A 27,710-nucleotide genomic window follows, 5' to 3' on the forward strand; every position below is an offset into this window, starting at 1 on the left:
TTGATGGGACTAGCATAATAGAAACCAATTGGATTGTCAAGGGCAAGAGACTTTGCCACTAAACAAGATGATGTCATTCTTCATGATGACAAATAAGAATGGGTGATCAGCCTTGAACACGGTAGACTCAGGGAGTAGCTTTTCTACAATGGTGTTTTCTGAGACAGCAGCCGCCTCTGTGCCGTCCTCGTTAACTTCTATGTATGACTCGTGCATCAGTTTTGACAAAGATAAACGACCTCCCGAAGCTATGCCAGAGAAATCAGCTCTGGTTTCATCAAAGATATCTCTCAGGCCCAGGGCTTGTAAATAACGTTTAATTTCATATTTCTTCTCTATCTTGAACTGAGGAAAAAACACCTTGACGTACCGATGATTCATTTTTCTTGGGTTGGTCCATTTCATTAGATTTTCGAAGGTCAATTGGTTTTCAATCTGTAGGAATATTCAAAAGGCAATTTAGAACCCCATGGTTAAAAAACAACAACTACAAAGATATATGGCTTTCCATAATTATCCTCTCCCAGACACTGTATTTATGCGTAAGTATGTGAATGGGTCCTGGAGATTTTGGGAATGGGAAATGATTAAAACAAATAGTTCAAGCACTCTTTCATAAACCACATGCTTAATTTGCTCTGCTATGACAAAGTGTGACTTAATTGTATTCCGGATACTTTCTGTTCTCTGCCCACATATGAACCTGTATAGCTGAAGTGAAACAATGGGCTGGTGAAGGAACTAGGGAATCAGAGATCATCAGAGGGAGAAAGGAGCTCAGTAGTCATTTAAGTCAGTGTTGACTGACCATTTTCTCGGGATGGATGGCAAAGAAAATGATATTTGCATAGCTTGCAGGAGTAAACCAATGGAAGGAACCACGGTGGGGGGGGACCGAAGGCAAGGAGCATGGAGCTCCAGCCTCAAGGACGAGAGGGGTCAATATCTCCCAGCACAGTCACTCACGCTATCCGGGAGGTTTGGGTCCTAAATAACTCTCCTACTCGACACATGGGAGGACTGAAACTCAAGACAATGTTAGGAGATGTGCCTGAAGTACACAGATAGGAAACTTAGTTATATAGCTAGGAGCTCACGTCTCACTCCAACACCCTCGCTGACCCCAAATGACTCACATATTAAATTCACTAATTCCTGAGAACTGGTCATAGGTTATTCCAGACTTATAATGTGAACATTTTTCATGTACATTGTTTCCAGATCTCATATATGGACATTTGTTCTCAAATTCAGGCTCCCTGGGATCATAAACAGATTTTCACAGCTATTCATCCTTACCTGTATGTATTCTTATCAAGAATCCAAATTTATAAGCAAATTTAGTCTTATTTAACTTTTCTATAAATTATCCAGTTTGAAGTTAACCTGTAATAACTTTTTTTTATATTTTATTGATTTTTTACAGAGAGGAAGGGAGAGGGATAAAGAGTTAGAAACATCGATGAGAGAGAAAACATCGATCAGCTGCCTCCTGCATACCTCCCACTGGGGATGTGCACGCAACCAAGGTACATGCCCTTGACTGGAATCGAACCTGGGACCTTTCAGTCTGCAGGCCGACGCTCTATCCACTGAGCCAAACGAGTTAGGGCTGTAATAATTTTTTATTCTAGGTTAGTTTTTCTCATTTAGCCCACTGCAAAGCCAGCTTCCTCATTATTATTTAGTAATGTAGGATTATGTGGTTATATAGATTTAGTAGTTATTAATACTAGACACCTAATGATCCACACATTAGGGCAATCTATTACAGAAAAAGATAACTCAGACAATAAGTACAAAAACAAATCTATCTTTTGAGTTACCTCCTGCTTATTTTATCTAGGCTACGTTTTCTATCATTGCAGATTATTTGAAGTTAAAATAATTGATATGTGCTAAAATCTCATTGGTATAAATATCACCAAATGAATTATTTAATATGAGTACCCATATTTCATGTTGTTTTGCTTTCAATTTAAAAATGCCAACTTCATGAATTTCATTTGTTGTTCATGTCAAACTACATAATATAAATGAAGCATCTGGCACATTGTAGGTACTTAATAAACAGTCCTTTTAATTGTAAGTACAGAGAAGGGACATGAAATCTAAGTTTCTAGGACTGCAGGCTGAACATTGGCCAAGTACATGAGGAGAAGAGGATGAAGGGCTGAAAGAGCAGTGTGATCTGAGTTTAGTAATTATGTCTGGCTTACATGGCCACCACCATCTGCCCCTTGCACTGTGATGGTCTGTTGCTTTATCCTATCTAATAAAGAGGGAATATGCTAGATGGAGGCGCCCACAGCCAATAAGGAGGGGATATGCTAATTGACTGCCATGCCCTCAAAGATGGCAGGCTCCCACAGCCACAAGATGGCGGTGCCCAGTCCCCTCAGCCCTGCCTGGGCAGCAGGCGCACGGCAAGGCCGGCCTGTCCCCAGGTGGCCCGGCTGCTCCACACACCTGCCTCCAGAATCCCCTCAGCCCCCCAGCCGCCCAGGGCCTGCCCGAGGTGCAGGCAAGCCTTGGATGGCGGCTGCCTAGCAACCCTGGGCCAGCCTGAGGCATAGGCAAGCCTCAGATGGCAGCTTCCCAGCCTCCTAAGGCCACCCAAGGCTCAGGTAACCAGGGCCAGCCAAGGCTTGTGCTGCCAGCAGTGGCAGCAGCAAAGGTGTGATGAGGTATCGCCTTCCCCTGATCGTTGGGTCACCTCCTGCCCCTGAGGGCTCCCAGACTGTGAGAGGGGGCAGGCGGGGCTGAGGGACCCCCCTCCAGTGCATGAATTTTCTATATATAGATATAGATAGATTAGATATAGATATAGATATAGATATAGATATAGATATAGATATAGATATAGATATTGATATAGATATAGATATAGATATACATGTATATTGACTTCAGAGAGAAAGGGAGAGGGAGAGAGAGATAAAAACATCCATGATGAGAGAGAATCATTGATCAAGCTGCCTTCTGCATGCCCCTTACTGGGGATCGAGCCAGAAACCCAGGCATGTACCCTGATTGGGAATTGAACCATGACCTCCTAGTTTATAGGTCAATGCTCAACTACTTAGCCACACCGGCTGGTCTGGTCTGTTGCTTTTGCTATATCACTCACAAGGCATTTCCTAATCTGTGCTTTTCCAGAGACACAGCAGCACAAAGTCAGATGACACATTTTAATTCTCAAAGGGCTAGGACTTCAAAATGCCATCATATCATTCCTGCCTGAAAGTGCTTATTCTATCAAAATTTCAATATACATGAAAGACAGTTTTCATGGCCAAGGGCAAAGAACACTGAAACTCATGCACTATTGCCTCCATAGCTGAGATTTGAGAGGATTCCAATTTTACAACTGTTTAAATAAAATTATGCTAAGCTGAGTTAAGGCATCTATAACAATGCTTGGCACATAGTAGGTACTCATTAAATATTTGGCAAATAAATGAATAAGTGGATAAGTCTCTAGCATTCCAACAACCTGAAACCTTAAAACTGATAATTGAACACACAAGTACCAGTATCCTAAAAGTCATCCCCAGCAGTGGGAGTGGGAGTGGTAACTTACTTCGGAGAGGTTTTCACTCTGAGGCAGCATGATGTACATGCTTATGCCACCCTGATATCTGAGTTCAAGAACTTGCATACGTGGGTCCTGAATGACAGACAGATTGAACATCCGTTCTTGATACATCATGGAAACTGCTTTCCCAGGACACTGGAAGTCAAGTCACAAAAACATTTTAATGAGCCCGCCTGTTTCACTTATTGACCAGGTATAAAAGAAAAAATGTTTCTGTTTTTGTTCAGTTGATCCCGTAGGTTTTTCCTCACATGTTACCATTGGTGCACATCTTAGTGGTGAAAGCATAGACTTTAACTGCCTGAGTTTAAAACTCCCCAGCTGTGTGACCTTGGGCAAGTTACTTCACCTATCTGTGCCTCCATTTCCTCCTCTAAATAATGAGGATAATGATAGTCTGTACTGCAAAAGATTATTGTAAGGGTTATGACAGTTAATATATCTAGCACTTGGAACATGGCCTTGCACTTAGTGTTTTATCTGAGATGTCTATATAATCCTATATAATAAAACCCTAATATGCAAATTGACCAAACGGCAGAACGACTGGTCACTATGATGTGCACTGACCACCAGGGGGCAGACACTCAATGCAGGAGCTTCCCCCTGGTGGTCAGTGCGCTCCCACAGAGGGAGCGCCACTCAGCCAGAAGCCCGGCTCATGGCTGGCAAGCGCAGCAGCAGTGACAGGAGCCTCTCCTACCTCTGCCGCAGGTGGGTGGTAAGGAGCGAGGGACCCTGGACTGTGAGAGGGCACAGTCCAGGCTGAGAGACCCACCCCCCGTGCACGAATTTCATGCACCGGGCCTCTAGTAAGTAATAAACAATTATTAAATAGCATTATAATTAAAAATGACGGCTATAGATTTTTTTCTCTCATAAGAAAAAAAATACAACCTAATACTATCAAAATTACACAATTTAAGAGTGAGGTTTTGTAAAAAAAATTATTTAACTTTTGTAAAATACATTGCTCAGATTAACACAGTAGGTCTAACCTTGAGGACTATAATTTGCAGATTTGGAAACACAATAGAGGTGTCATAAACCATCCTTTTCCTAAACAATATTGTTATTCTGCAAAGTTGTCATCTTGCCTGTCATATCTCGCTTTAGTACAGAAAATTCTATAGGAGGAGGATAGGTAATGATTTGTGCTAAAACCAAAGTTCCTTCTCCCTCTGGAAAGGATATCCATTTTGACCGAAAGTTTGAACTTCATAAAAGCACACCTGAAGCAGTAAAGTGGAAAAGGCACCTGCCTAGTGAGACAGGTCAGCCGAACTGAGCCTGGTGCAAATGGGGGCTGATGTCACAGCCATAATAGCACATTTCTGTGCCAGGGCTGAGTTATGCTGGAGAAAGGATCACACAGTTGAGTTATGCTGGAGAAAGACTGAAACAAGACTTTTTAGCAGAGAGGTCACTTCACCAAAACTGATGTCAGTGATATAGATTCCATAGTTTGTTAGATGCTCTATATCATAACTATATTATAAGGGACATGCAATTGGCAGGAAGATTATTTTAAACAGTTATTACATGTTAACACTTATTTAAGTAAAAAAAGTTCTTTAGGAGAAAAAACCCACAAGCTGTGCAGGGGATAGGCACACCGTGTCTTCATTGAAGGAAATGAATCAATACAGTCTATGTGGGAGGTGCTGAAGGAAAGTGGGGAACAAAAGCTCACACCAAACTCTGTTAACAATGCCAGCGGTTCCTAAAATTCTAGTACTGCCTAATATTCTTCCTATTCAATTATGCAGATAATGTCTGTAGAGACAGCTGCATTCTTATTAGGATTTATAACATTATTATTTTTTCACATACCAATTTCAAAATATTTCTGTGCCCCTCTCTTTGTTCCCATGGAGACACTTGCATTGTAAAATTGCTCCTCAAGGTTGTCTTAGGACCCTGTAGTCAGGGACACAAGGCCGCGCTGGCTGCACTCCATGCAAAGGGCAGTCACCAAGACAAGCCTGTTACCTTTCTATTCTGTTTTTGTGTCTTCTCCTTCCTCTCAAATATCTCCCAAATGCCTTCCTCCTGCCCTACCTGTGGTTCCAGTCTGCCTAGGTGGCCTTTCGTTCCCCACCTCCTCACTCATCCAGTGACCTCTTATTTCTACCAGCATTCAGCTCTCCTGTGTCCTAAACTTCTGATGTGGGGAAATGTAAAAAGAACATTTCAATTGCATTTTCCGCTTGAAAAATTAAGTTTAAAAGTCAAATCTGAATTTCTCTACCTCAGCTTAATAGACTGGGTGATTGAAAGAGAAATTAGAGGTGCTTTATGGAATCACTGTATTTCACTTGTGAGGAGGTCTGCAATGGTTAACTTGCTAAGACAAGGCAGCGTCTATGAGTCGAGGTGAGGACCCCAATGTGGTATTTCTGACTCCAAGGCCTTTGATATTTTTACTATACTAAGGTTATAATGTACAAATTGGTTTAAATTTTTTTAAGAATACATATTTTAGAAGGTTGTTTTAAATCAAAGAGAATTTAATTAAGGAACAGATATAATCAATATTTGGAAATGCATAACTTTATTAAACACAATTTTATGTTTTATAAAAGGAAACATATTTGCCTTGACTCAGGGAAAATCATTGATATTAAATGACTCTGTGCACCCTGCAGTTAGAATCATGAAAAATAAACCTAGACTTTAGTCATATTTTCTTCTTACAGGCCCCCTATTGGAATGCCTTCAAATAAATTCGTATGTTATTCCTTTTCTCAATTTCACATATATTTTAAGAAATATCAATTTATAGGGCACCTCCAGTTGTATTCTATAACCTGCAATAGCAGGAAAATAGAAAGTTTATCTTATAAGCACTTGACTGTATAATATTGTTAATGCAGTAGAAAATGTGTGAAGAACTGCTGATCCCAGCCTTTATCTATGTAAACATCACAACTGCTGTTAAGAAATACTATCAGCAAAATACTTCCTAAGTTAAACAGATCTCCATACCTTGGGAGATTTGAAACGGCAGTGCCTAGTGTCACTCTTGGTGAAGGCCGACTCCCACTTGCCTTTGAAGTACACAGCGTTCACCAGCACCATGACCACCGATGAACTGATGCTGCCTTCACTAATGATGTTCTCGATCTTGCCTTTGGAGAAATAAATTGAGGGGAAAAAATGTCAAATTTTTAATGTAAGTTTTTTTTAAAAAAATTAAGATGAGATAAGCATATTTTTCTTATCACATAGTTATTATAATAATTTATGAGCAATTACTCCATCAAGCATTTTTTTAAATGCTGTATATGCAGTATTTAGTTTAATCCTCACAAAATCCCTGTGAAGTGGGACTGTAATTATCAAAGAGACTTGGGCAGAGAGAGGGTAAGTAATTTGTACAGAGTCACGCAACAAGAAATACTGGCAAGAGGATTCTGACCCAGGAAGACAATTCCCACATCCCCTCCCTATTCAAAGGCACCAAAATGCCTTTATTGAATTGACCAGGCCATAGCAATCCAAGTATAATTTTTACCCATTCCAGAGAAAGAGCGAATTCCTTCCTTCATTCCACATTAACGAGATTTTTGCATTTAACTCTGGATACTTGAATCACAACAGTGAAAGACAGTCCATGTCATCATTGGGCTCACACTCCAGTACAGAGAAGGCAACAACCAACAGAACAAAGGCGCCTGGTGCCATAGCCACATGCTCAGTTTGCTGGGTCACAGGCTAGAGGCACTCATCTCTGGCTCGGTGGCCTGCTGAGGTGAGGGCAAGGTGTGGACTGGGACAACTTCCATAAAGCCAGGACTGTTTATTCAGACCTGGAAGCCTGGGAGAGCAGTGTGTCTGGAGCAACCCTAGCTCATTCTGATGCTATAGGAAGAGTAAAGCTGGAGAAGTTGGAGGCAGGGGCCAGATAATGAAGAGCCTTCAATGTCTGCTAAAAATTTTGGATTATCCTGAAGGCAGTGGATAATTCTTGTCCACTATTCATTGGAAGACAAGAAAGGGCATGGTTTTGATAAATCAGATTTGTCTTTCAAAAGGATGGCTCTGGTAGTGTGTGGAGAATGGGGAGCAATAAAACCTACGTGGGTTTGCTATAACATTGGCAGTATTTGAAGTGTTCCCCCAAATGACATTGAGTTCATATGCTTATCAAAATGAGAATAATTATATATGTATTTTTTGCATGGAAAAGAAAGGAAAGAAATAAATAAATGGTCAAAATTGAAGAGTATTAGTGATCTCATACCTTTAAGTACTAAACAGTAAATAGAAGCTCACTCAGTTATTAAAAAAGTAATTGTGTAGTTTCTCTTGATGTATGAATAGTATATTTGAAACATGTGGTGGCTAATGGTCAAAGTCACCCTCTACTGATTTAATGATGAATTATGACAAAAAGAATATTGAGACCCTGTATTCTTGTTTGCAGGACTAACTGTATGCTGTTGGATGTTTGCCTTTAACAGTACAAATCACATGTCTCATATTTCTAACACAGAGCCAGCATCATCAAATACATGTATATTGTTCAAAATATAAAACAAAGCCAAGCATTAGGTAAAGAAATGGCTGACTTTGAAGTCAGTCGATTAAAAAAACAACAAGGAATAGATGTCCTTATTTGCTTTGTACAGAACATTAGCTGTGATTCTGTGTTAAGTTGTGAAAGAGACTTACCTATAAAGAGATGTACTTTTTCTTGAAGGTACTACCTGAAGCTATATATACTATTTTGATAAATAAAAATAATGTTTAAATTAAAGAATTAATCCCTTAGAAAAAGCAATGATATTAAATATATTTCTTAGACAGTAGGATGTCATAATTTTAATAAGACCCTTCAGCCCAAGAAGGAACAGTAAGATGCTGGGTTGATCATTAGAATGAAATATGTTGTGGTCATTAAAAAATGTCCCATAAACTGCTCTTAATCTTGTTCACTAGCCAGGCATAAGAGACTGAGGATCCCTGAGTAAATTACCTTAGCTTATAACTAATTTATGAAATGGCCATAATAAAATCTATTGGTCTCACAAGATTATTTCCCAAATGAGATCATGCAATAACCAGGACTTCTTAAAAGCATAAAGCATTCAAATTATTAAGATTGCTCAACGCCACATTACAGACAAATACTAAAGCAATTTTAAATAACAATCATTGCTTTGGATCAGGAAAAGCAGTGCCTTCTGTGTACAAAAGACTCCTAATTGTAATGTTGACAGTTCTCAACATTCACATATAACTGACCAATCCTGTGGAAAAATTGAGCATTGCACTCACCATGTGTCTCATTTGCAACCCAGTTATTAATTTTATATCTGGCATCTTCTACAGCATTTGTAAAATCAACTCGTTCCACTTTGGCATTGTATAATTTTTCAGCACACCTAATATATTCCTGTAAATACAAATAATATACAGTTCTGTAAGTAATATGCAGTTCTTATATTTCCAAATCACCACCAACTAAGCATATAAGAAATACATTCCTGAATTTGACTCTTTATTTTTACTACCCTACTCAAGGATTTTTTCCTTCCTCAAAGATAAGGAAATGCAGCTAGAAATATAGAAATATAGCTAGAAGAGGAGCTAGAGAACTCATGCCGACTGGATTAACTTATATTTATCTGAAATGGATTGAGGGGACTAACAGAGATTATGGCTAATGCCCACCTCCTTGCCTTTACCACTGCTTTCTCACCATAAATACTTCAAGAGCCTCCAAACTTCTCTCCCTTGCTGATACCACCCCCATCCTACTGAAAACATGTCAAGGCCACTTCCTTCACTTAAGATAAAGCCTAAATCTCTGGATCTGGCCTGCAAGGCTCTGCTGATCTGCATCCACTTCTCTATTTCTAGCCACTGTCCCCTTCACACTCTGCTCCCTAGCCAGACTCAACTACAGGAAGCTCTCAGAAGTGCCATGTGTCCTGTTTCTCTGAAGGCCTTTGAACAGCATTCATTCTGCCTGGAATGTCCCCTAGTTCCTGTGGTTATGTCTTACTCATTTTCTAGTTTCAAGCATAAATGCCCTTCCTTGATAGCAGTCTTTCCTGGACCCTCCTGTGTACTCCAATAGTCCCTGTTATCACACTGCATCTTACTTACATCTGAGATTTCCCGAGCCCCTCACAAGAGCGTAAATTCGGTAAAGTTAGGACAATATATGCCTTAGTTATTATTGTATTCCCAGTCCCTGGCACATTGTCTTGCACATAATAGGTGTTCAAGAAATATTTGTTGTTTTTAATAAATATAAATCATAACCATCTAATTTATCAACATACCAGCAATACAACAAATACACACATGTACATTTTCAGGGAAATCTATATATATAAAAAGCCAGCGATCGGAACACCAAAACAACCAGAACGGCTGGAACGACCTGTCACTATGACGCCCACTGTGGCCAGCAAACCAGCCCAATTGGGGGCGGGGCCAGCCAGCGAACCTCCTGGCCCCCCCATTGGCCCCACCCACACTCACCCCCACATCGGGGGTGAGGCCAGCCAACTACCCACAGCCCCTCACCCCCTCCCCCACCAGCCCAGCCCCCGATTGACCCCCATCAGGGCAGCCCGGACGGATCCCACCCATGCATGAATTCATGCACCAGGCCTCTAGTATTTTCATAATTAGGGAAAATAAGATTCATTACAAGTCATATGTATTGTCAAGATATATCCTGATAAATTTTATGGGATTTTCAACCCTAATATGAGGATTGGTTATTTATCCACTATCTGTCTGCAGGATAATATTACCTCTATAAAGAAGGCTTTATGTATAATTTCTATAAATAATGCTCTTTCCATCTTCTGATTAATCCATCCATCCATCCATTTTGACACTGGCTACACAGAGTAGTTTTAAGAACCAATCCCTGGCCAGAGAACTTGATGACTGCATGGCGTCAATACTTCTGGGAAATTCTAGAAGAGCTTTGGGCCACCAAAATTGTGTGTGTGTGTGTGTGTGTGTGTGTGTGTGTGTGTTATACATATAAATTTTGTGTAGTCCAGCTAGTATGTCTTGCCAATCTCCTTCAAGGTCTGCTGCTTATGTCCCTAAAAGGATACATGAAACACAAATGACAAAGAATAAAACTATTGAGGATTGACTGTCTATTCATATGTTTATTGGCCATTTAAATATGTTCTTTTGTAAAATGTCAGTTCAAGAATTTCTACTGGGCTGTTTGTGTTTTTCTTTTTGTTTTGTAGGAGTTTTTGGTTTTGAATGTCAGTTTTTTTTATTCTTATGTGTATTGCAAATACATTCTGTCACTGTGGCTTGCCGTTTTATTCTCTATATGATGTCCTTTAATGAAAATAAATTCTTAATTCTAATGCCATCTATCCTGTCTGCTTTATCTTATATGGTTAGTGCTTTATATATCCCAAAACAAAGATTTAAAAAATCTTTTCTTATCCAAGGTCTTAAGAATAATCTATATCTTCTAAATACTTTGATTTTTCACCATTTACATTTATATCTATAATCCACCTGGAATTGATTTTTTTTATATGGATAGGTTTAAGATACATTTTTTGCTATGGCATTTATTACAAACATCATCCCTTCAAATTGCTCTGCAGAATCACACTTATCATAAATCTATTGTCTCTATGCATCTGTTTCAGGATTCTCTACTGTGTTCCACTGGTCTACTGTCTATCTTTGCAAAAATGCCAGAAAATCTTAATTATTGTAGCTTTTAAGCCTTAATTTCTAGTAATGTAAATCCTCTGGGTGTTTTGGTGTTTGGTTTTTTTTTTCCTTTCTTCACAGTTAACTCTTTTCTTAATTCTTTGCATTTCCATGTAAATTTTAAAATCAGCTCATAAATTTATCCAAAATTAATTGCTTTTAATCTATAAATAGACATCTTTATAATATTGAGTGTTCTATGCATAAACAAAATGTATCCTTTGTTTCTAAATCCTTCTTTCTCTTAGTAACTTTTTTATTTGTGGACGTCTTTCATTAGATTTATTCCCAGGTATTTGATATAAATGTTATTTTTTATTTTTAAATTATAAATAAAAGAAAAATGCAACTTAATTTATATGCTAAACTTGCTAAATTCACTATTAAATCTAATAACTGATTTCTAAAATCTTTTAGATTTTATGCATACACTGTTGTTATCTGTGAACAATGATGATTTTATTTCCTCCTTCCCAATCCAAATCAATTTTACTTCTTTTTCTTCCTGTCTGTTACTTCTAGTTCAATGTTTGTATTGGTTATGACTCCAGTAAAATGTTTATGACTCCAGGAAACATTCTCATCTTGTTCTTGGTGTTAAGCCAAAAATATTTGGTATTTTACCAAAAACATTTTATGTAGAAAATTTCTTTTCTAGTTTGTGAGAATTTTATTTTCTGCATCTATTGAATTGATGTCAAGTTCTTTCTCCTTTAATCGCCCAATGTAGTGAATTACATTTATTGATTTTTAAATGTTAACTCAACATTGAATCCTGTAGTTATATTTCTGCATCCTCTCTATATCTTGTATGATTCTTTGCACTTGGTCAGAGCTCAGGAAATGGTTGTTGCATATTGAATGAAGATGATACATTAATGACACTTTAGTTTAGCTGCCACAAAAATACTATGCACAATTTCCATTTTCAATGCATATTGTAGATTCAAAAATACAAGCTCAGCCATGAAAGTTGAGAGCTATAGAGACTATTAAGTATAATTTCTTCATTATATCAACCAGGAAACTGAGGTTTAGACATATCAACTGATTATTGAAGGACACAAAGCAATAAAGTGACAGAGTTAGGACTCAAGTAAACCTGACCCTTAACCTGGCACTCTTCATTCTACCTTTAAATGCCTTTAAAAAAATGAATATGGGATTCAGTCATTTGGGAGGTCCCTTGTTACATATAGTACTGCAGGATTTCAGATTGGGAAAGAGTGTTCCTCTGATACTTCTTGTCTTCTTATAGACTACTAGAGGCCCGGTGCATGAAAATTCATGCACTGGAGGGGGAGGGGTCCCTCAACCTGGCCTGCCCCCTCTCACAGTTCGGGAGCCCTCAGGGGCAGGAGGCAACCCAGCAATCAGGGGAAGGCAATGTCCCATCACACCTCTGCTGCTGCCACTGCCAGCAGCGCAAGCCTCAGCTGGCCCTGGTTACCTGAACCTCGGGCGGCCCTGGGCTACTGGAAAGCCGCCATCCAAGGCTTGCCTGCACCTAAGGCCGGCCCTGGGCAGCTGGGGGGCTGAGGGGACTGGGGGACTCCAGAGGCAGGCGTGCACCTGCCACCCCAAGGGCGCTGAGGGGACTGGGCGCCATCATCTTGTGGCTGTCGCCATCTCTGAGGGCGTGGCAGTCAATTAGCATATTCCCTTTTTATTGGCTGTGGGTGCCGCCATCTTTTGAGGGCATCACAGTCAATTAGCATATTCCCTCCTTATTGGCTGTGGGTGATGTCATCTTTGTGATGGCGTGAGGATCAATTAGCATATTCCCTCTTTATTAGATAGGATGGTTCTCTCTTGGTCCCATCAGGGACTGTCTTCTTCAATCAGTGGCCTGGGTGATACTCTTCTCTGTGGTCTGTGTTGATGCAGTCACCTAGTTGAATTGTTGAATTAAAGATTTTTTATTGTATGTGTTCCTATGAGTGAAGGGGGAGCTGAGGTTTCCTCATCCTATGACCAATAAAAGAGTTTTCTCTCTTTTTTTAAATTGAAGAATAAATAGCTTTCATCATTCAAAGTTCCATTATGGTATCATGATGCTTAGACTGTTACTCTTGCTTTTAAAAATATCTGATGGTCATCAAGTTGTGGTGGGAAGAGCCCTTGTTGCAGTAAAACCACCTGGATGAATTCTACATGCTAACCTTCAGTTTCCTATACATTTAATGAAGATCAAGTGCATAGCTTTTGATTTGTAAGAATCAACTGCTCTATAAATATCACTGTGTCATCATCTTCATGTTGCCAAATCATGAGCAGACTTTCAATGTCTCCATTTTTCCAAGTTCTTGATCAGCTCTCACCTTTATTGTGCTTCTAGGTGCCTTGCTCTATATACACACTGAGGGTCAGAAAAGGGAACATGGGGAACCTACTATAAATAGTAGCATGATGGACATGTCAACTTCTAATTGAAGAGAGTTGACAGTCCTTCAGGGACACAGCAGTTTGCGTGGGAATAGAGAAAAAAATGTGGGGCTGAACATACAGGGTGGCCCCTGGAACACTTGTCTAGGATTCTTTGGATAAGATTGAAAAACAACGTGGCCTAATGCTTTATAATTGGCAGGCTGGCAAAGGATTTGGGAGTGGTGCTGGAAAGGGGCAAAGAATGTGAGTGGGTGACAGGCAGAGAACATAATAATGGTTGGGTGGAACACAGAGAGCTGGGAAGATGCAAGTAGGAATTAGTCCAGAGTTGTCACAGAGGTGCAGTTTTATAGTTATCTCAGAACTAGAAAATTAAAAGGGAGAACAAACATTCCCAGAGAAACACGGCCACTGTGTCTGCTTGAATAGCACTAACCAACTTCCGGGTATCACAGCAATGATGGTTCTAGAGAATGGGTTGAGCATTGCAATATATAGAGTGCATTCTTATCTCATTGGTATTTGGATAAGAAGATACTAGGATGAATAAACTGATAATACAAACACCGAATAGTAATACTGAAATTCAGTCTGCTGACCTCAAGAAAACCTACCCCCACCTCTGTGTCAAGTCTTAACTGCTCCTCTGCCAAAGGCTGGTCTCATCTCTACTACCACCAACTCTTTTTTATAAATGATTTTACTGTATAGATAAACAATTCAGTCCTTCAAGGAGAAATGAAAGGCATGCCTGAGGAAAAAAGGAGGTGAATTCAACACTGGAGATGAAAACTACGCCTGTAGACACAAAGCCCAGAGAAAATAAATGGCAGAATTTTCCCCTGCTGTCCAGAGACAACCCTAAGTGGGCTGTCTGCTTTCCCACCCCAATGACAGGTCCACATCACACCCAAGGGACATGTTCTCTTTGGTTTGGGAGCCTGTTCATCTAGTGACCCTGAATACATGGATCACTTGGGTGAAGTAAAGTTGTACTTTGAAAGCAGGTGATGATATTTTGAATACAACTTGGGAACATAATTAGTAGTGACAAGAAAGAAAACACCTTTGTATGGCTGAGTAGAAAGAGGCAAGCCTTTATTCAGATGCTGGATTGAATAAGGCTCAGGTCCAGAATGAAAATAACCTTCTAAGACAGGAGGCTGAACTTACCTCATGAAAGTCAAACATTTTTTCTGCAAAAAGACCACTGGCAATGCTAAGTTCATATTCCTTGTGGAATGTGTTTATATCGGAGAGAATTCTTTTCAGTTGAAATTGGAGTCCTGGCTGTTATTAAAAATATTCATAAAAATGTATTATTGGAAAAGATACACATACTCTATTTATGTAGGATATGAAACATGTATATTGGATAATAAAATAATTGAAAAATAATGGCACTATAAAAGCATCAAAAAATGCCACATAAATCTACAATTTCTTACCCTTTCTCATAGTAGTGTCTGTGATCAAAGTTAATTAAAGGATTAACTAAAGTAAATGATTAACCTTAGAATAAAATTATTAACTGAAGATAATGAATTTGCCTACTATGTGCACTTAATAATTCATTTTACCAATGTAAGTTGGCTGTGAATATCAAAGATAAAAGTAAAACATTTAGTTCCACACTACCTTGTCCAAATCTGGCCAATACACAAGTAAAATATTGGTAAATTAATAATCAACAAAGATATTATCAAAAAATCATATTTGAAATATTTGCAATATGGAAATCTGAGTGAAACATGTTCCTTTGCTTTAAAGGACAGGGAGCATAATTAAATGTGTCAGTGAGAAAGGAATTTTTCTAAATTTAGGCTTACAGTCTGTTTTCCTAAAAGAAAACATTGTCTTTACCTGAGTATTAGAAGGGTTTCCATGTCCTGACATGGTATTGGTGTGAAGTACCTGCAAACAGGGACAAAGAAAACAGTTAACAAGTCAGGCTGAACAAGAAGGGACCTGGGGAAATAAAATAAGGTGTGGAGACTTCATTGGTAGTGTGTGTGTGCGCGTGTGTGTGCATGTGTGTGTGTGTGTGAGAGAGAGAGAGAGAGAGAGAGAGAGAGAGAGAGAGAGAGAGAGAGAGAGAGAGAACATAGGGCAGGAAGGAAATGTGCAGTTACCCTATTGACTTGGTTAAAACGTGGTTCATTGGAAAAGTATAAACTGAGAGAGTTAAATCAATGGCTACCAATGAAATGTGTTGAATTATTGTAGTTTACTCATTCTGGGGGAGTAATTTAATAAGTACTCACTGATTAAACTTGGACAAGGATAAAAGGGGTCAAATAAAAAGCTTTGTTTAATCAAGTGGGAGGCAAGATTAAGGCTAATCACATGGGGGGGAAGCATAATACAGAGAAGTTGTTATTAACTATCTAGAAATTCCTAAGTATGAAGCTAAACTGGGACTTGGGAGATATAATTTTTGATCCTGCAATTATTTGAAATAAAACAGTTTTAAGTTTTTCCTCTTCCAGTGTGGTTCTCACAACCCCATTATTCTAATAATTGTTCTATTCCCAAGTCTTTATTTTCTGTTGTACTTTAGCTGAATTCCCCAGACCCTTACATCTATGGGATCTGAAATGCAAACTCAGTGATAAAGGGTACTACCCATCTGACAATCACTTGTGCAAGTGACTGGGGTAAACTGAATGTGTGCTGCCTGCACTTGGATGGACAACACAGAGAGGCAACCATGTACTTCTTTAACTTACATTCCGCCAACCAATTGCTTGAAATGTCTAAATAGCTGCCAGACGATGGATTTGTTCCATAGTCTGTTTGTGACTCCTGGAATCTTATTGGTTGGATTTTTGTAGAAATATGTAGTTTTTCTTTAAGGGATACTGTATGCTGTATTTGAACCACATCCCTAGTGGACAGTGGGAGTAAACAGAAGGGGAATTTAATTAAACAAGTCAATCTTGCAATCAGTGCCTCTGTGGGGGCTCTTGACTTCAAGGCTTCAGACCCCTAATTCATAGCAACATTGTATTGGCTAGGGCAGTGGTCAGCAAACCACGGCTCGCGAGCCACATGCGGCTCTTTGGCCCCTTGAGTGTTCTAACGCCACTTCTTCAAAATAGACTCGCCCAGCCGAAACCGGTTTGGCTCAGTGGATAGAGGGTCGGCCTGCGGACTAAAGGGTCCCGGGTTCGATTCCAGTCAAGGGCATGTACCTTGGTTGCGGGCACATCCCCAGTGGGAGGTGTGCAGGAGGCAGCTGATAGATGTTTCTCTCTCATCGATGTTTCTAACTCTCTGTCCCTCTCCCTTCCTCTCTGTAAAAAATCAATAAAAATACGTTTAAAAAAAAAAAAATAGACTCGCCCAGGCCCAAAACTGACTTCTGCGCATGGGCCACGAAGTTACAATCGCACTGAACTTGAGTGCCTGCAAGTGGTATTTTGTGGAAGAGCCACACTCAAGGGGCCAAAGAGCTGCATGTGGCTCGCGAGCCGCTGTTTGCCGACCACTGGGCTAGGGGAAATGGAACAGCTTGGAAAGAGATATGAAAACTTAACAAGGCCATGAGTGTCACTATTAGCCTTAATAGATCACAGAGAATTGGAACCTGCCTCATTGCTAAATCCTCTTAATCTTGAATAATAATATGAGATGGAATGAGAGATAAGGTAAAATCAACAAGGCAGATTTATACAAATTAGTAGTCAACTTATAATTCACAAGTGAGGTCTTTGCAGTCTGAGTGTCATCTTCCCCTCTAATTCTATGATGTTATGGAGCATGAAGAACATCATTCTCCTTTCTCATTTTGCTTTGGCCAAACACAAAGATTTTCAATGCCTTAAAGAATACTATGGAAGGGGAGGAGCTGTGGTAAGAGATAAACCAAAAGACTTGTATGCATGCATATAAGCATAACCAATGGTCACAGACAGTAGGTGGGTGAGGGCATGTGCTGAGGGGCAGGAGCAGCTGGGGAGAGGTCAATGGGGGGAAAAGGAGACATATGTAATCCTTTCTACAATAAAGAATTTAAATTAAAAAAAAAGTATATTATTGTTATCTCTTCCCAAGTGGTAGAGTTGTGAAGGTCCTGATACAATTCTGCTTCACAACTTTTGGGTCAATTTCATTGTGATTATGACTCCTCCATTGGTGAACATGGAGCTAGTAACTTGTCTAAGAGAAGAAGGTTCAATGAAGACCTTCCATTTCCATGGAATCATTTAATTTTTTATTACAAGGAGAGGAAATAAAAGCATGAGTCTTTATAACTTCAATTATGTCATTATCATTTTTTTCATTCTGCAATGTAACATTTATATTCGAAACTGGATGAGTTTACGTGTCAGTGTCCCTGAAATGAAAACAAAAATGTTGCAAAGAGAAGCTATCACCATCAATCACCTCAGTATAGGATGGAGATGGAGAGAAGCCTGGTCAGTGTGTTCCCCGAGATTGAACTTAGAAGGTCCCTTATGTGTCTTTCCTCCCTAAGAGGTGGGCCGGGGGAGGGAGGATCAAAACAGCTTAGGGAGAAATCTTTAAGCAAAAGAAGGGGGAGAAAGCATTGGAAATCATAGTTATTAATGTGTAATCTTAAGGAAAATATAAATGCCTTTGTGGAAAAACCTTTTGAATGATGTCTGTCCCTCAGCTTTAAATATTTTACTCACTCCCTCATGAAAAGAACCTAGTAATTAATGTGAAGCCTAGCAAGGAGAAATAAAAGCTCTTCCGTTTTGGCCAAAATTCCTCCCAAAGTCAGACTAACTGTTTTAAATGTTCTGTAGTTTTCTTTAAAAAAAAAAAGAAAAAAAGAAAGAAAAGAAGAGAAAAGAAAAAGGTCCTAACATCATTATTGGATAGATTGGCAAATGGAAGTAAATGAATGTATTAGAAAAATAAAACAGCATCATAAAGTGTCAGGACTCAACGATCCCAAGGTCTTTTCTGAGCTAACTTTGTGGAACCCAGACAATATAAAAAGTATATGAATCTCCAGAAATCATTCTTCTTTACTTTTGAGAAAAACTTTAATAGCATCAATATTTAATATCATTCTTTGATTATTTCTAATTTTACTCCATTTTGAGACTAATTTGGTTGTTTTTTCTGACATTTATAATTCGCTTTTAGTAAACTAGACTGATACAATATTAAGGCGGTACATATCTGTTTCCATATTTTTCAGAATTCTAAGAAATTACAGATCCCATAATAAAACTACCATAGCTAAAGATAAATAATAATACTAATAATATTTAAATGTGTTCAATATTAAATAAAATTTCAATGGGCATAGTTACCATAATTTGAAATGCTAGGAATCCTATATTTTCAAATACCTTAGTGTCCCTATGTAAAAAACAGAATTTCTTTTTTCAAAATAACTGGTAACAAATATATTCAGATGATTGCAAAAAAGAAAATTATGGACCTATACAATGTAAGAAATTTCAGGATATTAAGATTGAGGGTAAAAAAAAAGATACTATGAGTCACCTGTATCCCAATGGCTTCTACCTGTATTTTCACGCCAAATTACAAAACTATTATATCTTCCCACAAAAGTGGTGGACTAAAGAATATATTATAGTAATTATTTTTATAATGTTTTGGGTAAAACACAATTGTGTTTTAGAAAATTTAAATTTGTATAACTTTTGAATGATATTGTAATATAAAGACATGATTTAGGATAAAAAATTATGACATACTGTATTTCAATGGAAATGTTTTGTGAGAGATGAGAGGGGCAAGAAGCTCCAAAAAAGGGAAATAGATTTTTTTTATATTAAAACAAGAAAATACAGTTATATTATAGCTAAATAAAATAATATGAAACTGAACACATGACCTTGTAAATCAATATACTTTTTCTGCTTCCACTCAAATGACAAGCAGCTTCCAGGCTACCTTAACTCCACAAAACCTCACTCAGACCAATTCTAGGCTTTAATACTATTACCTGGTGAAAGGACCAAGCTTTGCAGAGACTAGCTGGCCTTTCTTTGAGCCAAGAAAATTAAAGAAGGTCTATAAAATATCACTGTCAGTAAGCAAAGATATTTTAGAATCATCTGGAAAAACTTACTTAAAAAGAAAAGTTTAAAGGGATTTGTCCTGGCCCAACTGCGACCATTTGAACATCAAAAGAAAGAAGACTTTGGTCCATGGTAGTACTTAGAGGAGACATATAGATGGATGCCATAACGAAAGGAATTGGTGAATGAAAGGAGTGACAATGGCCTCCACTTGTAGCCTGGTATCTCTCCTGCTACTAAATTTCATTGACAAAGTGTGGGAAACCATGACCTTGTCACTTCCCTGTGCAGCCTGGCTCAGGGCAGCATACTAGAGTGAGTTAATAAGTACTTTCTAAAGGTGGTAGTGACAATGTGATGACCATTCGGGGAGGCTGCTATTACCCTATTGCCCTATTATGTTCTTTGTGCCCAGGTCACTCGCGTTTCAACTAGGACTTCATTGCTATCTCCTTGGAACTTTTCTTTCTCACCCGTATCTACTCAAGCAGTGGTTCCCGAACTTTTGTGTGCACCTAGGCCCTAGGGAGCTTGTTTAACACAGATAGCTGGGATCCATCCCCATGGCTTCTGCTTCAGTGGCATTTGCATTTCTAACAAGTCCTCTAGGTGACACCACTTGTCTGGGAAACACTTTGAGAACATGTTCTAAGAAAAAAAACAACAACACTGTAGTTCTGGAAACATTCTTGCTGTCTCCCAGCTGAAAAACAAGGGCTGCGAGCTGTGTGCATTCCTCACACCTGGAGAGGAGCTCATTGATATGTCCTCACTTAGCTGGGACCATTGCAACCAAATATACTTGGGGTGGGGTGTGGGGAGAACAAAGTTGTCCTAAAGATTCATTGCAACCAAATATACTTGGGGTGGGGTGTGGGGAGAACAAGTTGCCCTAAAGATTCATTGCAGAAACCACAACTGAGACTGACCTTATCCATCTGAGCAGCACCGTCACCTCGTGCACCCAAGCGGACCACGGCCAGGGCAGTGAAGATGCTCAGAGAGGAAAAGAAGACATTTCCATTTCCTTGGTTGTTATCCATCTCTCGGAATAGATTGAAGCAAAATTCTGCATTTACTGCAGCAAGAGAGGCCATTGTGAAATGGAGTGTCGCCTGGAGAAGAATAAGGAAACAAAATGAGTTCCAAGTGTATTTTTTTGTGAATATAATGGCTGTATATTCTTTTAATTTTTAAAAGCTTCATTTCTTCAGCCTTGGATGTGACCATCTAATAACTTAGAACAACAACAACAAAAAAAGTTCCTTTGATCCAGTATTCTTGTTGCCAACACTCTAAAACTATCTCTTCTGACAACCATATTATGATACACTCTTTTTTTTTCACATTTATATTCTCTAGTGCAATGCTTCTGTGTTTCTGCCCATAGTCTCATATTCTTATCTAGGACAAATTTCTAGTTCTCCTTGATGGCATTTCTATCCAGTGGCCTCTGATATTTTAGTTTTTATTTTATTTTTATTATTTTTAATAAATCTTTATTGTTCAGATTATTACAGGTGTTCCTCTTTTTTTTCCCCATAGCTCCCCTCCACCTGATTTCCCACCTCACCCCATGCCCTTACCGCCCGCCACTGTCTTCATCCATAGGTGTAAGATTTTTGTCCAATCTCTTCTAACACCCCTCACACCCCCTCCCCCCTGGGAATTGTCAGTCCACTCCCTTTCTATGTCCCTGATTCTATTATATTCATCAGTCCATTCTGTTCATCAGATTTTTTATTCACTTGATTTTTAGATTCACTTGTTGGTAGGTATGTATTTGTTGTCATTTTGTTGTTCATAATTTTTATCTTTACCTTTTTCTTCTTTTTCCTCTTCTTAAAGAATACCCTTCAGCATTTCATATAATCCTGGTTTGGTGGTGATGAACTCCTTTAGCTTTTTCTGGTCTGTGAAGCTCTTTATCTGACCTTCAATTCTGAATGGTAGCTTTGCTGGGTAGAGTAATCTTGGTTGTAGGTTCTTGCTGTTCATCACTTTGAATATTTCTTGCCACTCCCTTCTGGCCTGCATAGTTTCTGTTGAGAAATCAGCTGACAGTCGTATGGGTACTCCCTTGTAGGTAACTAACTGTTTTTCTCTTGCTGCTTTCAAGATTCTCTCTTTGTCTTTTGCCCTTGGCATTTTAATTATGATGTGTCTTGGTGTGGTCCTCTTTGGATTCCTCTTGTTTGGGGTTCTCTGCGCTTCCTGGACTTGTATGTCTATTTCTTTCACCAGGTAGGGAAAGTTTTCTGTCATTATTTCTTCTAATAGGTTTTCAATATTTTGCTCTCTCTCTTCTTCTGGCACCCCAATAATTCGGATGTTGGTATGCTTAAAGTTGTCCCAGAGGCTCCTTACACTATCTCCATATTTTTGGATTCTTTTTTCTTTTTGTTTTTCTGGTTGGGTGTTTTTTGTTTACTCATATTTCATATCTTTGGTTGATTCTTGGGGTCCTTTGATCTACAGTTGAATTTCTGTATATTCTTTATTTCAGACAGTTAATTTTTGACTGGTCTTTTTCCATTTTTTTTGGCATTCTCATTAAGGTCCTTGAAGGTCTCACCAAGCTCCTTGGAGGTCTCATCAAGTTTCTCGGCAGTTTTTAGAAGATTCTTGAGTAACCTTATAAATGTGGTTTTGAACTCTATGTCCAGTAGTTTGATTTCCTCCATTTCTTTCATTCGTGACATGTTTCTTCGTCTCCACATTTTGCTGCTTCCCTGTATTGATGGAGAGGTTTTCTGTGGTAGGTGACCAGTGGTTCAGCCTATCACCTGAGGTGGACACTCTTGGTGCACCCCTTTGTAGGCTGAGTGCACAGTCTTGGTGTAGTTAAGCCTTGACTGCTGTTGGTACACTGGGAGGAATTGACCTCCAGGCCAATTGGCTGTGAGGACCCGCTGTGTCTATAATGAAAGAACTGCTGTGCTAGAGACACACTTATGGGGCAGGACTTGCTTCAGTGGGGCTTTGGTGCTCACTGAGTCTGCCTCTTGAATGTGCCACTTATGGATGTGAGTAGTTGAAATCTGGTGTCATCTCACACTGACCACTAGATACACTAGCTTCTGGATCTCCAATGGGGTGCAGGTCAGCTACTGTCTGAGGCCACCCAGCAGGAGCTACAGCAAGAACTACAGTTTTCTCCTCTTTGCTTGGAGTTTGGAGGTTTTGGAGCTGTCTGACCAGAGCTGCAGTTTGTTAGGTTAAGCTGCGATAGGGCAGACCATTTATATGCAAAAGCCACTGCGTGGAGCTTGGGTGGGTTTGTAGATTGTGCGGGGCGGGGTCTCAGGGAGTCACTAGGCTAGGGTGTGGCAAACAGCAATGGCTGCCAGTCAGCTCTCTCTGTGTCTCTGCGTTTCCAAGTCCCCACGTCCCGTGCCCCAGTGCAGTAAACAATGATTGCTGCACACACCTCTGCAAGAAAGCCACCCTCACTTTCCAACCCAATGGCAGACAGTCCAGCTTCTCCCCATAGGAGTTTGGGTCCCCAGCGTCTCCCCAGAAACTGGAGTTCAGAGTAATCAGGAGCTTGTCTCCCTTCAGGTTGAAAAAAGCAGCGCACCCAGTTGCCCCCTGCCACCCCAATTCACGTGCTTCCGTACCTCAGCTTTTCAGCGCTTGTGCACGTTTCAATGTTCTTTTCTCTTTCCTTCTAGTTGTAGAACTTCCACTCAGCCAGCTTTCCCGTGGTTCTGGGTGATAGATATTTTGTCTTTTAGTTGTAGTTTTGAAATTGTTGTGCAAGGCAGCAGTTTAGGTTTATACCTATGCCACCATCTTGGTTCTCCCTGATATTTTCGTTTTTATTAAATTTATTGAGGTGACACTGGTTAACAATATTATACAGGTTTCAGGTACACAATTTTACAACACATCATCTGTACACTGTATTGTGTGTGCACCACCCCAAGTCAAGTTTCCATCTATCACCATTTATCCCCCTATAGCCTCCTCCATCACTCCCACTCAACCTCCCCCCAGCATTTTAAAGTCCTAAGCAGACACATTCATGGGCCTATTCTAAAATCACCCCAGATTTCTAAGCTGTTTGCAGTAAAATAAATATTACAACATTAGACAGTCTATTAAAGGGGCTATAGTCCTGGAGATTTAACAGCATTTCCTTGCCCATTGCCTCCATCATAGTCTGCATACAAAGTCTTAGAATAATCATACATCCTAACTTTCTTTAGGACCATCCTAATTTCAAATATTATTCATCCTTGGTCCTATAAGTGTATTTATTATTTTCATGCCATTTTCTGCTTATTTTGTTAATGGAAATGTAATTACCATTTTATGTATCACAAACATCCATAAGACTTTCCAACACAGAGTTCTATCTCTTACTAGAGAACCTAAGGTATAAAAGCAAATGTAGAATCCAGAATGAAAATGATATTATCTGAATTCTTGATAATGTTGTTTCTGTCCCCACAATGGAATTCTTCAGGAAACTGTTTTGGTATTTCTTTGCATACTTTCTCCACTGCCACAGTAGAGGTTGCCTCAGACTATACGAATTAACATGAATACTTTAATTATTCCCCTTGTATATTCTGTGATATCACATCTGATGGTGTGGCAGCTCCCAAGAGACATGGACCCTTAAGGGACTCAGTCCTAATCCCAACCCTATTGCTAATAGTTATGTGACCTGAGTCAAGTCTTTAACTTCTCTGAGCTTTTAAGTTTCATCGTATTCAATGAAATGATCAATTGACAGGACAGAAAAACACGTGTTCTTCTACACTTACACCTGTAAGAGGACCACACCATAACATCAGGGCATTTGGAATGAAGGGTCAGGGAATGGGGTGGAAACAAAAGAAGATCAGGAAGAGGGACATACAAGTGGTTTGAAACAAGAATATTCTAAAATTGTCATCTGACTGACTTTGTTAAAGTCACAAAAATGTAATGCCTTTTAAAATCAAAAATGACATTAAAACAAATTTTCAATTTTTATTTTACCAAATGGGAGCTTGAGTTTAAAAGTAAAATTGAGAAACAACTCTATAAAATGCCTGACTGCTATAGATGAAAGCTGCTACATTCCTTATTCTCTATAAAATGCTAATAATCTGTTCTGTCCTGAAAACCAACAAATTGAACATTTCCAGAGTATTTGAGAACCCCATATTCTGTACTTTGGAATTTCAAGCCCTGAGAACATCACTAAGGCACAAGGCTATAAATGATACTGTCTTTCAAGGTCAAATTTAGCACCTGTCAATTCCAGGTAAGTCCCACTCTACAATTATACCCCCAGGAATACAGGGTGATAAAATCTCACTCCACACAAACTTTACTCCAAGGAAGAACACCTATGTTCTTTTAATAGCTACCTGAAAAATATTTAACTAATTTCACATTGAATCCAGTGAGCAACATTGGCAGTGTCTAAAGTCCCCAGACTTTTCAGGGACTCAAAATCGTATTTTGCATCTGAAATATAAGTATTGTTTCTAAAGTGTGAAAAATGGTAAAATTAAAATTAATGAGCATATAAGTAAATACACTAATTTGAAGCATAAGTTGCTTTTTATATTAAGTTTAATAGTCATAAAAATTTCTTTAATTTTGGGGAGAAATTGTGAGCTAGATTATCTGGAAACAATTTCTAAGACTTCATGTTGATTGCTGAAAATCATAGTATATGAAATAAATCACTCTTAGAAAACTAACATTAAATGCAAAGTCATAATAATCTTTTTAAACTATTTACAGTGAAAATTATATTTAAGAGAGAATTGTGGGTATATTTTAATATATTTGATATAATATTGACTAGAATCTTTAAAATAAGACCTGAAAGATTTTTAAATGATCCTGTTAGAGGACCTGACTGCTTGGTCCAATGGGGTCTGGAAGTTACTTTATACTACCATATCCCAAAGCACAAAAACACACTTTCTGTACATTCTTCTTTGCTCAGGCTCCAACTTACCTTGTTTCTTTACAAATTTATGTTTTACTATTTTACCTTCTGGGGTGAAAAAAAACTCTTTCAAATCATTCTTTAAATTACTTTCTAAGCAATAATCACAAATTTTCAGTTTCTAATCTTTTAGTCATGCTGGTAACTTTTCACAAAACATACATAACAGAAAAGAAACTACACAGAAATATGTGGATTCAGGCATCAAGTACATTTTTGTAATCAGTTAGGTAAGTTTTATGGCAAAGAAACCATACTAGAAAAAATAATCATTACAGAGACATATGAACCAAGACATTCCTAGACCATTATCAATTCTCAAGCAATGGCTTTTAAAATGATAAATGGCACTAGATAATATATCTTTAAGCAATCTTGTGCGTACATGTTGAAAATAAATACCAGAAAGTATGTTCACGTCACATAATTGATCTTATAAGCTTTATGTAGGTGCACTGTAGGTTCCAGAAACGAAAGCAAGATAACTTTTCTTCTCACCTGACATAAGGTTGGAATCTCGTTGGCAAACAGAGAACTATATTCGAGGCTGACTTAATTGTTTTACACCTAGGTTTCCATCAGGGGGCAGATAAATAAATGTTAACATGGTACCAAAACTGTGATTTTTTCTTTCTCCTATAATTTCTTTTCACAACAACTCTTTGAGAAAAACACACAGCAAAATTCAATAAGCCATCAATAAGTACCTGATGAGTTGGGTCCTAGCTAAATAACTAAAGGAAAGTGAAAAGAAAAATAAATAATGTTAAGCTACAGAAAAAATATCATATGATACCACCTCATATGCCATTGTCAGAATATAGCAATGAAGGAAAATTCTTTTCATATGGTAAGAACTTGGCTTTTTATTAACTTTATATTTTACTGTAAGTATACTGTATTCTTATGTTCCTTACATAAATACTTTAGCTTAATATATTGATATGTAGTTAATTTATAATTTTCAAGTTAATACAACTCAAGTTTTCAATCCCAAACATCAGATTTGAGGACCTGGAAGTCCACAGAAACCTGAAGCCTATTTGCTTACTTATGGTATGTTTCAATCCAAGAAATGCTTTATCCCTTTCTTCCTATTGTCAACACAAAAAAATAAGTATGTACTCACAAAAGCATTTTTTAAAATCTAATAAAAAGAAAGAAAAGTAATTTTTAAATAAAGCATAGGAAAAAACAGAGCCAAAACACATTCAATAAAATAAGAACTTACAATGTTAATATTTCATGTACCCAAGCTTACTATACTTAATTGATCTATTATGTGCCTTAAATGTTTGATCAAGATATTATCTAATCTTAGAATAATTTTGTCTGTAAAAGGAAAAATAATCATATTTCATGGACTATTACTAAGAGAAAAAAACTCCTGTATTTACCAAACCAAAATACACAGATTGGAGAAAAAAATGAATAACTACTATTCAGCATGTTTAATTTTTATCGTTACCATATAAATTAAGTGCTATAAATAGAGTTACTCCTTTACACAAATATTTTCTAATCTTTCCATTTATATTAAAAATGTGCTTTCAAATATTGACAAATCTCTAATCAGATATGCACTTTGCTATGCAATTAAAATAGAGTATAATTCTAATCTCAAAAATTAGTATATTTCAACCTACAATGTCTTAACTAAGAACACTGGAAATATAGAATATAGCTTTGTACATAATTCCCCAAATGCTATTTATCATTCCAAGAGTGGAACATGAAGTGTTCAGCTGTCTTGATGCCCTGTACACCGTGCTCCCAGGATACCACAGAAAGTCAGCGATAGACAGAGCCATGAGATAGAGAAGTTGAGAACAGGACCAGGCAACAATTTGGATATCGTTTGATGAGTTTAGACTATCAGATACAGAGAAGCAGCATGATTCATTCACTGCTCTCTTTTGCCTCTCTCAACAGTGTCTGCAAAGACTTTTAAGTTATGGGCTTCAGAAATATTTACCTTACTCTCTTCATAGAGGAAGTTAGCAGCTGGTTGGGT

The 27,710-nt window shown here is 38.4% G+C and overlaps 1 protein-coding gene across 2 annotated transcripts; it reads right to left on the bottom strand.

Annotated features, from left to right (window-relative positions):
- Positions 1-36: 36 nt before the first annotated feature.
- On the bottom strand, positions 37-27,710 carry SERPINB7 (serpin family B member 7; the record flags this gene model as incomplete). 2 transcript variants are annotated; one of them, XM_080683842.1, is made up of 8 exons in its annotated part: positions 37-435; positions 3,584-3,733; positions 6,587-6,729; positions 8,882-8,999; positions 14,882-14,998; positions 15,572-15,622; positions 20,667-20,852; positions 27,672-27,710. In XM_080683842.1, the coding sequence occupies 7 exons, from the start codon at positions 20,832-20,834 to the stop codon at positions 37-39; spliced, it is 1,146 nt and encodes a 381-aa protein (XP_080539968.1). The 2 variants fall into 2 exon arrangements, with proteins under 2 accessions (XP_080539968.1, XP_080539967.1); XM_080683841.1 differs by lacking the exons at positions 15,572-15,622; positions 27,672-27,710 and having other exon boundaries at positions 20,667-20,834.

The sequence above is a fragment of the Plecotus auritus genome (assembly GCF_963455305.1).
Source record: "Plecotus auritus genome assembly, chromosome: 8".
Lineage (NCBI taxonomy): Eukaryota > Metazoa > Chordata > Mammalia > Chiroptera > Vespertilionidae > Plecotus > Plecotus auritus.